Source organism: Bombina bombina, chromosome 1 (assembly GCF_027579735.1).
Source record: "Bombina bombina isolate aBomBom1 chromosome 1, aBomBom1.pri, whole genome shotgun sequence".
Classification (NCBI taxonomy): Eukaryota; Metazoa; Chordata; class Amphibia; order Anura; family Bombinatoridae; genus Bombina; species Bombina bombina.
In genome coordinates, this window is record NC_069499.1 from 915,259,827 (window position 1) to 915,272,750 (window position 12,924).

The 12,924-nt window shown below is 36.7% G+C and overlaps 1 protein-coding gene across 1 annotated transcript in view; it reads left to right on the forward strand.

Moving 5' to 3' along the window:
* The first annotated feature begins 2,633 nt into the window (after positions 1–2,633).
* The window catches only part of CMTM3 (CKLF like MARVEL transmembrane domain containing 3), a 117,728-nt gene continuing 107,437 nt past the window's right edge, over positions 2,634–12,924 (forward strand). The window contains exon 1 of the mRNA XM_053698396.1: positions 2,634–2,913. Within this exon, the coding sequence (XP_053554371.1) occupies positions 2,797–2,913 (117 nt within the window). The 5' untranslated portion in view covers positions 2,634–2,796. The remainder of the gene's footprint in view (positions 2,914–12,924) is intronic.

Below are 12,924 nucleotides of genomic sequence, written 5' to 3' on the forward strand. Positions count from 1 at the left end.
TATCGACAGAGAGAGCTACGCTGTAAAAACTTACGAATCACTCAGGCATGAATTTGATCTCCCAAATAAGGTATTCTTTGCTTACCTGCAAGCCAGACACTTCGTAGTGGAACTTTTGAGGGAAACAAACTGCCCATGGTCATGGGGGGGATTGGAGGGGTGGTTAAGAATGATGGGAAAAGGACTGATGTCTATCTTGCCATGTTACCACCTTCTTGTCTCCCTCGGGGGTATATCAAATCTTGAGAAACTCTCGGCAGACTGGAATAACTTAATATCAGAGAGTAATATTGATGTACAATCAGTACAAGGCTCTATTACAAGAATAGCTCAGACCACACTTTCTTCCACTTGGAGGGAATCGCAGGTCAAACTTCTGCACAAGGCGTACTTCACTCCAGAGAAAGGTCTTAAATGTGGGAATATAGAATTTAATAAATGCCCAAAATGCTCAAAACATAGTGCTGACCTGGTACACATGATTTGGAGCTGTCCTAGAATAGGTCAATTCTGGAGGAAAGTGGAATATTGGTTAAAAAACACTGTCAAGATTCAACCTCTGGATCTATCCCTGAGCTATATGGTATTTCTAAGGAAGGATAGGGAGAAACTACAACCCCAACACAAATTAATCAATATGACAATTATAGCAGCTAGATACTTAATTTTCAAAAAATGGAAAATGTCGGCAACTCCTTCGGTTAATGAGGTCAAAACCTGTCTAAAAAAACAATGTATATTAGAACAGATAGATACTAACATGAATGATGAAGAGGACATAAAAAAGTTTTTTGCAAAATGGTCTCTATTCATTAAAATTTTCCCAGTAGCCGAAATAGAATACATGATTTTTCCCTTTAGAAATTCTGAATTAGTACTACTAGGGGTGTGGTAGACCCCCCTTTTATCTTTTTCCTTGGTGTTCATCTATTTAAATCCCCCCCTTTTTTTTTTTTGTTTTGTTCCTGTTCCTTGGATGGGGGGGAGGGGCGGGGATATGCCCCAAAACCAATTGATAAAAAGCGGTTCTATAAAAGGCTATGTGCTCACAATTCGAGGGTATTAGAGGGGATACAAAATAATTCAGCAGTTTAAAATTGACAATTGTGTTCATTATTACTGACTGTTTAACCTGGTTGAGTTAGGGGGTCGTTCATACTTACGTATTTCTGTAGTACCATCCTGTTAATAATTGTTAATTTATTTATGAATAATTTAAGTTGTATTTTCAAGACAATCAAGCTGGAAGAAATTTATGTTGATGTTCATTTTTTGGCCTTGCATGGCGTAATCAAATTGTTGGAAATTTATATGCTGAATAATAAAAAAACTTTAAAATGAAAATGACATGATGTATCTGAATCATGAAAGAAAAAACTTGGGTTTCATGTCCCTTTAAAAAAGGTTAATGTTTTTAATTTCAATATTCACGTTAACACACGTTTATATGAAGGGCATCAATGTTTTTAACGGTATCCTGTCCAGCTTCTATGCTGGAATATGTAAATAAAGTGCATTTTCCTTGATACACAGTGCCACTAAACCTAAATGAATAGTGTATGCAATTAGAAAGTATATGCTAAATAGATTTTGCTAATGTATCCCATAAATAAATACAAGACTCGTGCTATTGTTTTCAACTATTACAAAAGAGTTATCCCCAATGTCTTCTGGTTGACCTTGTTCTTATGAACCAACGTCTTTGAAATTCTAAGAATGGAAGTAACCTGACGCTCACTGTATATCACTGTATCCCTCTGCCACTAAAGCCAGAATTTAACCCTTCTTTTCCTCACTCAAAAAAACTTTCATCATTCAGATAGAGCATGCAGTTTTAAGCAACTTTCTAATTTACTCCTATTATCAAATTTTCTTCGTTCTCTTGGTATCTTTATTTGAAAAAGCAAGAATGTAAGCTTAGGAACCGGTCCATTTTTGGTTCAGCACCTGGGTTGTGCTTACTGATTGGGGGCTACATTTAGACACCAATCAGCAAACGCTACTCAGGGTGCTGAACCAAAAATGGGCTGGCTTACATTCTTGCTTCTTCAAATAAAGATACCAAGAGAATGAAGACAAATTGATAACAGGAGTAAAGTATAAAGTTGCTTAAAATGACATGCTCTATCTGAATTAATTTTGACTAGACTATCCATTTAAGCTGATTCTTTACACCTGGCAGTTGTGAACAGGTTGTGAGTGTGAAATTATCCCTTGCACAATTATTTATATAGGCTCAGAGAAGAGTCTCAGGGGCAATACAGTCTGTCCTGCCCCCCCTCACCCACAGGTTGTACAGTTTTTTTTTCTTCTTCTTCTTCTGTTCTGGCGAACAGCTGGCAACCAAATTCGCCATTGATATGCAATGTGACAAACCTGTGTTACAGAAATTTTTGTAAACAACGAGTTTATTGGTATCCTAAAAACATTAATCTGAGAAAAATGTATATTTTACAACATGATAAAAAATACAAAATACATTAGAGGTGCGTTGAACATTAATATAATCAGACCGTAGTAAAAGGGAACTTATGCACAGAGAAAACCAGTGCTCTACTGTTTAATGAATAATTTAGAGCTGTTCTGACGCCCTTGTTGCAATTTCTAGCGGGGAAGTTGCAGCCAGCGCGCATCGACTCGTTCCCCTTCTGATCATTGCGGTTTGGGCAGGAAGCGGTAAACCGGCAATGCACTGGTTAATCCCCCACATGCTGCACTTTTTGCAGATTTCCGCGTTGTCACCATTTCCGCTGCTTTCCCCCATCCTCTCCAAACACAGCCTCGGCTCCTCACACCATGGATGACCCCGACCCACCCGAGCAATCACAGCCTGGCCGATCCGCTCTAGGCGCCCTTATTCCGAGCAAGGAGTTCCTGAGTACCCGCAAGGGGCAGCTGCTGCTGGCAGAATGGGTGAGTGCCCGGCAGGGGTGGTACTGTGTCTCACTGATCCGCTACTTTTTGTTTTAACCCATTGAATGCCAGAGAGGACTGTAGCACATTGCTCTCTGCCAGTTTTCAATTAAGGACCAACATTCTTTTTTTCATCAAACTTTATTTGCCATCGCTTTTATATCTCACCTTATCCTATTCACCATCATAACACATTGTCTCCGAATCACTCCCTCATTCTACTCCAAATCTATTGATCTCTCAATACTATGTCTGTTCATTTAGAATCTTAGTTATATTGTCCTCATCAGCTCAATTTCTTTTATCACCCTTATATCTCCTGTTACTCCAGCCGCCTCACTTCTCCTCACTGAAACCTGCCCCACCAGACACCCCTCAGTTAACTCTCATTCCTTAACTAACTTATCTCCCCACACCCTTTAATTATTTCCCCTTAACCTTACCTACCCCCATCCCATCACCTCCATGTACCTTATCCATCACTTTTTTCACCCCCCCCTCCTTCATCATCCCTTTTCTTCACAACCTCCACTATCATCACTCCCTCCCCACTGCAGATGAATAGAAATTGATGTAAGGGAGCAGCTGTCCTCATATAAACATACTATAAAATGGAGGGCTGTGCCTCTGTTTTCTGGTCTGTATTGTGCAATGTGATTGTCTTCTAGGTTAAATGGCATCTGCCTTACCTGCCACACTCCAATTCTTCAATTCCATGTTTTATCTCTCACTTTAACCCCCTTCTATACCCATTGGACCATCTTGTTCATCCTGAACCCTCAATTTCTCACTTATGTTCTCTCTATTGTTCTCTGTAGCATTTCAGTATCAGCAAACCCCCAGGATTTAGTTTGTAACTTTCTAATGCAAACCTTATGTCTGGAGATAATATAGTAGAGGGTGATGGGAGAATTTAGAGCCTGGAGCAATTTGGATATTTTACTAGTTCCATATGGCAAATCAATTTATCTTCGATCACTACCTGTTGCATTTAAGTGAACCGTACATATGGATTATTATCATACTATATGACTTGATGGGGTGTAGAAACACATAATACCAATATGTCAATCAGTTTGTTTATTATTAACTCTTAGTAGCAAATTAATTAGAATTAGAAAGGAATAATGCATTTGAATCCTTTTTAATAGCTATAACTTCTTTAAATGTTGAGGGTTTATTAGTTATATAAATAAATACATTTGGTAAACTTTGTGATTTTTAAAATATTTCCATAAGTAAAGGTACATTTAACTGTTAATCTCTTTGTAGAATATGTAATTCAGGGAAAATAAAACATTGCAGTATACATTCATTGTTTATTTTTGCCGGCTTGGTACAGTTCCACCCAGAGAGACTGAATTGCCTCTGTTCTAAAATAAGTCTCGACTTAGAAGAATGCGGGACCTGCGTCACTTCCGTAGACGTGACATCAGCTGTTGGAGGTGTGTGGCGCTCACTGCGCATAGGACGGATTCCATTAAAAAAAATGTCATGTATAGTGTCACGTGGCCCCACAAAATCTAATGGTTGTGACTGCATAGAGTGATCTGACCTAAGGTTTATGGAATGCATAATTTACAGCTGATTTTGAGAGGTTGGGCCACTTGCGCATGCACAGAGAGCGCCACACTCCTCCAAAAGCTGATGTCACGTCACCAGAAGTGACGCAGGTCCCGCATTCTTCTAAGTCGAGACTTATTTTAGAACACCTCCATCAAGACATTTATCTGAGTCTGCAACATTTTGCAATGATTGGCTAGCTCGGAGAACAAACTCATTTGTATATGGCCCTAATTAGCTACAGCAAATGTGGATTCCACCAGGCTTTTCAAGAGGTGGTTCTCTGAATTACTCTTGATTTGCAAAACCTTGCAAATTGTGCTAACAAAATGACAGTGTTAAATGATTATAAAATGTCTATTTTGCATATACAAGTTATAAGCTATGAGTAAGATATTCCTTAACAAATAGAGTATATATAGAAGAGCAGTGGGATATGTATTCTGTTAATTCCCAACATCTGTTTTTTTTTCTGGTACACACCTTATTATTTCACTGTGTAAAAAGATTATTGTGCCAAGTTCACATTTTGAAGATTACGCAGATTGCTATTGAGAGATATTGTGAAATACTATGAATAGTATATGCCATAATATGAAATATAGTTAGTTCCCTTCCAAACCTCAGGTTTTGTAATTAAAACAAAATAAAAAATCTTTATTTCTGCATTTATTATAGTTGTTCTTGGTTGAAAATGTCATGGCTTCATGATTTAAATAACAACATAAATATACTACACCTATTTTGTATTTTCCCCAGTTCTCAAATGTTTTTACCTTTGCTGATAACATTAGATCATAGAAATTGTGCCTTGCCATTTGTTTAAGAAAGATGTGGAATGATATCTTCTGTGACTAGAAAAATAATATAAGTTGCAGACAACAGATAACCTTAAAGGGACATTCCATCCAAAATTGGAATCCATATAGATGCATTTCAGTTTTGAACAGATGCATTTTTGTAATATACATGCATTGGCAAAAATGTTTTCAATAAAACCTAAAGCTGTTTCAAATGTGTATTTAAGTATGCACCATGCAACAGCATTTTAAACACTGCACTTGCTCACTCATGCTCTAAGCAGCTGCAGTATTTAAAATGCTGGTGCACTGAGAATATCTAGCTATGCTTCACATGCACCTGCAGAGAAAAATGTTAAAGTGAATGTAAAGTCAAGTTAACTGCGTTATGGCAATTGAATAATTGCATAAAATAAGCCTAAGTTTCATTCATGGATTCGTCAATCAACGCTTATTTAGCAGTTATAATACCTTATAAATGATATATGTATTAACGGAGTTCGTCCACCCGCATTATTCTAATTTTTGTCATTGATGACAATTTATACAATTTCCAATCAACGCTGCCCCCCCCCGGGGTGTTCAACCACCTTTACAAATACGCCCATTGTATAATGTGTGCATGTGCAATATAATTAGCGCATGTGGACAAAAATACTGATTTGTTTTCTATGTATATGTGCGTTCATGAGCCGCGCATGTTCTGTTACAGCCAGCACGATCGATACTGTGAAGTGACTGAAGTTTAGGCGGAGACTGGCGCATGCGCTTATACATTTATTCACAAGAGCGTGCTTCATAGCTACGTATAGAGCAGGTGGGACCACTTTATACGTCACACATTAAAAAAGCAGGACGTTTTGGATGGAAGAAGTTGGCGATGAAACGATACAGATTTTTAAACTTGTATAAAATATTAATACATATTTAAAAAAAACCAAAAAACTTAGCGACAATGTTTACTGAAACTTAATATAAGCATAGCATATATCCAGAATGGTTAACATTACCTTCACGTTAACGTTAAAACAGTGATACATTTTACTAGAAGCATTTTTGTATATTGCAAATATGTTTCTATTAAAATATGTAATTCATCTGCATCAAGAATGTCCCTTTAAAGGGAAATAAGTTATTTTTTTATATATGCATAAGAAACAAATCACTTCATTGCAAACAATCAGAATGCAAAATAAATGTTTTTAAAATATAAAATTAACAAAATAGCATTGTTTTGCATTCCAGGGGGACACCCCTTCAGAAACCTTGAATGTTGCTTGATCCACTGCACTAATCAAACAATCACTGTGCAGTATGTATTAGCGTCAGGGTTCTGAATTTCACAGACTGCACTCCAACTTCTTTGGAGGAAATGTCAAGACTATAGTTTTCAGATTTAAATTTAAAGGGACACTTTTTAATTTTTGTTGCTTTTGTGTAAAAAAATAATAATAATAATAAAAAAAAAAAAATAATAAAAAAAAAAATGCTTTGTCCAACACTCCCTAGAAAAGCCTATAACCTAGGTTTTCAAACTGCTGAATACGGCCCAAAACAGCTTTTTGATTTGCAAAAGGATAAGATGTTTAATGCCTGCTTAAAGGGATATTATTAAACCCTGCTCCTTTGGTAAAAAAAAAAAAAAAGTTAAATCAAAGTGAATATAAAAAGAAATATATTGCGTGAAAAACAGCAAATAACTTACTTGTTTTTTTGCAAAATTAGCAATTTCTCAGTGTAGCCCTGCCTCTAGTGTGATAAGTGTAGATATTTTTTTATTCTGTCAATTCTGGGCATGTGCAGATTATCAAGTCTATTCACAAGCCTAGAAGTTTTATGACACCAGGCTAAGAAAAACCTTCCTGCAAAGGCCTCTTCCCACTTGTAGGGCTGTGTCAGGAAGCACAAATGCAGTGTAAAAGAAATAAAAGGTAACATCATTTAAACAGACAAATAATACTTATTGCAATTATTTCTATTAAGTATAAGCAACGACTTAGTGCTTTTTTTTATTACAACAATGAAATCGACTGTTTAAAGGGACACTGAACCCAAATGTTTTCTTTCTTGATTCAGATAGAGCATGCAATTTTAAGTGACGTTCTAATTTACTCCTATTATCAATTTTTTATCGTTCTATTGCTATCTTTATTTGAAAAAGAAAAGCATCTAAGCATTTTTTTTGGTTCAGACTCTGGACAGCACTTTTTTATTGGTGGATGCATTTATCCACCAATCAGCAAGGACAACCCAGGTTGTTCACCAAAAATGGTCCGGCATCTAAACTTACATTCTTGCCTTTCAAATAAAGATACCAAGAGCATAAATAATATTTGATAATAGGAGTAAATTAGAAAGTTGCTTAAAATGTCATGCTCTATCTGAATCACAAAATAAAAAATTTGGGTTCAGTGTCCCTTTAATATCCCATTAAGTGGAGCTTTAAGCACAGAGAAAATAGCTAATAGATACAGGAGTAAATGCACCAACAACTCTCCAGATTCTATTAACCCTTTAAGGACACAGCTTTCAGTTTGCTCAATTGTTTTATGACGGAAAAATTCCGTCATATGTCCTTAAGAGGTTAAGCTTTGTCTATCTGTGTATCTTAGACAGAAACAATCAGTTAGCCTTATTTGTGAAAAAGCTGATTACATCATGAATAAAGAACTATTTCTATCTGGCAAATAATCCTCATCAGCTAGCTTTTCTATTAAACCATTATGTCATCAACTGTGCTGTATAGCTGCTTTATTCAAGAAATAGTCAATTATCTCTATGGCACTGGTTAAAAAGAGTCTTGTAACTTTGCATTGCAATCTTTTTCCATGCACAATGGGTTACTGGCTTATATATTTATAAAGGGATAAAAACGCCATTATTTCAGAGTTTATAGTGGATAATATAAGCAGAAACTATTCTTTAGAACTGTAACAAAGTACAGATTTAAGTGCTGTTGGAGCGTATGATTAATGTGCGTTTATCCATTGTGCTGTAAGACAGAATTGTTTGTGAGCATACAAACTAAACATCAAAGCTGCAATAGTGTATGTTAATAAAACAGTTGCTGATAGTTTATTTAACTGAGTAGTTTTTGATTTATTTTATTTATTTAATGTTTCATGTGAAACGTGACACTTTTTTTTTTTTTTTTTCCTTTAAACTTTATTTGCAGTTTCTTAAGAAACATGTGATACCATTACCAATGGCTCCAGTTTCCTCTTGAGCCATAAATATAATTATCCTTGCTAGGCCTATGGCCATTGAGGTGGTAAAGTTTGCAAACTGGTGGTACCATAAAAAAAATATCTATAGACTATAATGGAGATAAATTTTTTATCACCAGTTTCCACAATTTACCACCTTAAAGGGACAGTCTACACCACAATATTTATTGTTTTAAAAGATAGATAATCCCTTTATTACCCATTCCACAGTTTGGCATAACCAACACAGTTATAATAATACACGTTTTACCTCTGTGATTACCTTGTATCTAAGCCTCTACAAACTGCCCCCTTATTTCGGTTCTTTTGACAGACTTACATATTAGCCAATCAGTGCTAACTCCTAGGTAAGTCCTCGTGCATGAGTACAGTGTTATCTATAGAAAACACATGAACTAACACCCTCTAGTGGTGAGAAACTGTCAAAATGCATTCAGATAAGAGGCCGTCTTCAAGGTCTAAGAAATTAGCATATAAAACTCCTAGGTTTAGCTTTCAACTAAGAATACCAAGAAAACAATACAAAATTGGTGATAAAAGTAAATTCAAAAGTTGTTTAAAATTACATGCCCTATCTGAATCATTAAAGTCTATTTTGGACAAGACCCTTTAATGTAACTAGGCCTATGTTTTTAACCCTGGGGAAACCAAACAGTTTAGTTTTTGAGCTGCAATTAGGAACAGCATATGTATGTAGCCTCCAGTCACTGGGCATATCCTGTTCAGTAGCTGCAATTTGTTGGGGTTCCCAGGCAGGACTTTAGTTATGTGTTAAATTTTCTGGGGTTAAACACATTCGGCTAGATTACGAGTTTTGCGGTATGAGTAAAAAAGCAGCGTTAAGGCACATAATGCTGCTTTTTCACTACCACTGCTATTACGAGTCTTGTAGGTACAGCTGTCCTGCACACTTTTTTGGCAGTACCGCAAATTAACTTACGCAATTTGCGTTAAGTCTTTTTTCAATGGGACTTCCGTAGCGCCGATATTACAAGCTTTTTTTTTTTTTTTAGGCCAAAAAGTGTGCGGTACAGCCTATCCCGCAAGATTCGGAACGCATTCTAAAGTCAGTTTTTCAACGCTGTAGCATAAAACTCATAATTAAAGTGCTAAAAAGTACACTAACACCCATAAACTACCTATTTACCCCTAAACCGAGGCCCTCCCACATTGCAAACACTAAAATAAAATTATTAACCCCTAATCTGCCGCTCCCGACATTGCAGCCACTAGAATAAACATATTAACCCCTAAACCGCCACACTCCCACCTCGCAAACACTAGTTAAATATTATTAACCCCTAATCTGTCGCCCCTAACATCGCCGCCACCTATCTACATTATTAACCCCTAATCTGCCGCCCCCAACGTCGTCGCCACTATACTAAAGTTATTAACTCCTAAACCTAAGTCTAACTCTAACACCCCCTAACTTAAATATAATTAAAATAGATCTAAAGAAAACCTACTATTAATAACTAAATAATTCCTATTTAAAACTAAATACCTGTAAAATAAACCTATCTAGCTTAGGGTTTATTTTTATTTTACAGGCAAGTTTGTATTTATTTTAACTAGGTAGAATAGTTAATAAATAGTTATTAACTATTTATTAACTACATAGCTAAAATAAATACAAATTTACCTGTAAAATAAAACCTAACCTGCCTTACAATAAAACCTTACCTTACACTACAATTAAATAAATTACCTAAATTAAATACAAATACCTAAATTACAAAAAACAAACACTAAATTACACAAAATACAAAACAAATGACAAGATATTTAAACTAATTACACCTAATCTAATAGCCCTATCAAAATAAAAAAGCCCCCCCAAAATAAGAAAAAAACCCTAGCCTAAACTAAACTACCAATAGCCCTTAAAAGGGCCTTTTGCGAGGCATTGCCCCAAAGAAATCGGCTCTTTTACCTCTAAAAAAAAATACAAACAACCCCCCAACAGTAAAACCCACCACCCACACAACCAACCCCCAAATAAAATCCTAACTAAAAAAACCTAAGCTCCCCATTGCCCTGAAAAGGGTATTTGGATGGGCATTGCCCTTAAAAGGGCATTTATCTCTATTGCTGCCCAAACCCTAATCTAAAACCCACCCAATAAACCCTTAAAAAAACCTAACACTAACCCCCAAAGATCCACTTACAGTTTTGAAGAGCCGACATCCATCCTCAACGAAGCCGGGAGAAGTCCTCAGTGTAGCGGCAAGAAGTCCTCAATGAAGCCGGGAGAAGTCTTCATCCAAGCCGGGAGAAGTGGTCCTCCAGACAGGCAGAAGTCTTCATCCATCCGGCGCGGAGCGGGTCCATCTTTAAGACATCCGCCACAGAGCATCCTCTTCTTCCGAAGACTACCCGACGAATGAAGGTTCCTTTAAGTGACGTCATCCAAGATGGTGTCTCTTAGATTCCGATTGGCTGATAGAATTCTATCAGGCAATCGGAATTAATGTTGAAAAAATCCTATTGGCTGGAGTGTTTGTTTTTTTGTAATTTAGGTATTTGTATTTAATTTATGTAATTTATTTGATTGTAGTGTAAGGTTAGGAGTTAGTGTAAGACAGGTTAGGTTTTATTTTACAGGTAAATTTGTATTTATTTTAGCTAGGTGGTTAGTAAATAGTTAATAACTATTTAGTAACTATTCTACCTAGTTAAAATAAATACAAACTTGTCTGTAAAGTAAAAATAAAACTTAAGCTAGCTAAATGTAACTATTAGTTATATTGTAGCTAGTTTAGGGTTTATTTTACAGGTAAGTATTTAGTTTTAAATAGGAATTATTTAGTTATTAATAGTAGGTTTTCTTCAGATTTATTTTAATTATATTTAAGTTAGGGTTAAGGTTAGACAGGTTTAGAGGTTAATAAATTTAGTATAGTGGCGGCGACATTGGGGGCAGCAGATTAGGGGTTAATAACTGTAATGTAGGTTGCGGCGATGTTAGGGGCGGCAGATTAGGGGTTAATAATATTTAACTAGTGTTTGCGATGCGGGAGTTCGGCGGTTTAGGGGTTAATATGTTTATTATAGTGGCGGCGACGTTGGGGTGGCAGATTAGGGGTTAATAAATATAATGTAGGTGTCGACAATGTTGGGGGCAGCAGATTAGGGGTTAATAAGTATAATGTAGGTGGCGGGGCGATGTCGGGGGCGGCAGATTAGGGGTTAATAAGCGTAAGATTAAGGGTGTTTAGACTCAGGGGTTCATGTTAGGGTGTTAGGTGTAAACATAACTTTAGTTTCCCCATAGGAATCAATGGGGCTGCGTTACGGAGCTTTACGCTGCTTTATTGCAGGTGTTAGGCTTTTTTTCAGCCGGCTCTCCCAATTGATGTCTATGGGGAAATCGTGCACGAGCATGTACAACCAGCTCACCGCTGACTTAAGCAGCGCTGGTATTGGAATGCGGTATGGAGCTCAATTTTGCTTTATGCTCACTTCTTGCCTTTTAACGCTGGGTTTAGGAAAACCTGTAATGCCAGCGCTGTAGGTAAGTGAGCGGTGACAATACCGTGTAAATTAGCACCGCACCCCTCTTACTGCAAAACTCGTAATCTAGCCGATTGTTAGCAAGGGGCACCACTAGTTTTAAAATAAAATGCCTTAACAAATTAAATTGTTTTATCTTTCCATTAAAAGTTCACTTTAAATGTTTTTCTTGGTAAGATTTAGTGGAGTTCCTTCTTCTTTTATTATTCACCATCTATTTCAAGTTAAATGCAACTCAGACTCAAAAACATTTCTTCCATGACTCTGGCAATTTGTACAATTTAAAAAAAACAACAACCCCAGTTTACTTCTGTTATCAATTTTCTTCATTCTCTTGTTATCCTTTGTTAAAGAACAATTAGTTTGTAACAATGCCTTTAACAAAGTTATAAACTTTTGGGCAATAGGTGGCAGCAGTGTGTTAAAAGCATTTTTGCAAAACTGCTGTCATATAGTACTCCAGACACATGCATGTTCATGTGCCTACCTAGGTATGCTCCTCAACAAAGGATACCAAGAGGACAAAGTAAAATTGATAACGGAATTAACCCCTTAACCTTGCATGGCGACACATTGTCATCATCCACACAAAAGATAAGAGCGGATGACATCTAAGGTCACCATCGGGGGAGGGGGGAGGTGCGCTTTCAAAGGTCTTCGCACCCCCCCCTGCACTTACCCCCAAATTCCTGGTGGTTTAGGGGACCTGCATAGCTGGGGACTCCTGAGATGCTGGTGGCATCACCACGACCAGGCTCTTGAACCTAGGGAGTGAAGCAACAAGCTGGATGGGGGTTAAGTATTTAAACAAAACTACTTGCGCTTTAAATATCTTAATTATTATCTTAATATCTTAATTCTGGGTAAAGATGGACCAGGAGGCTTTGCAAGATGTTACATGTACT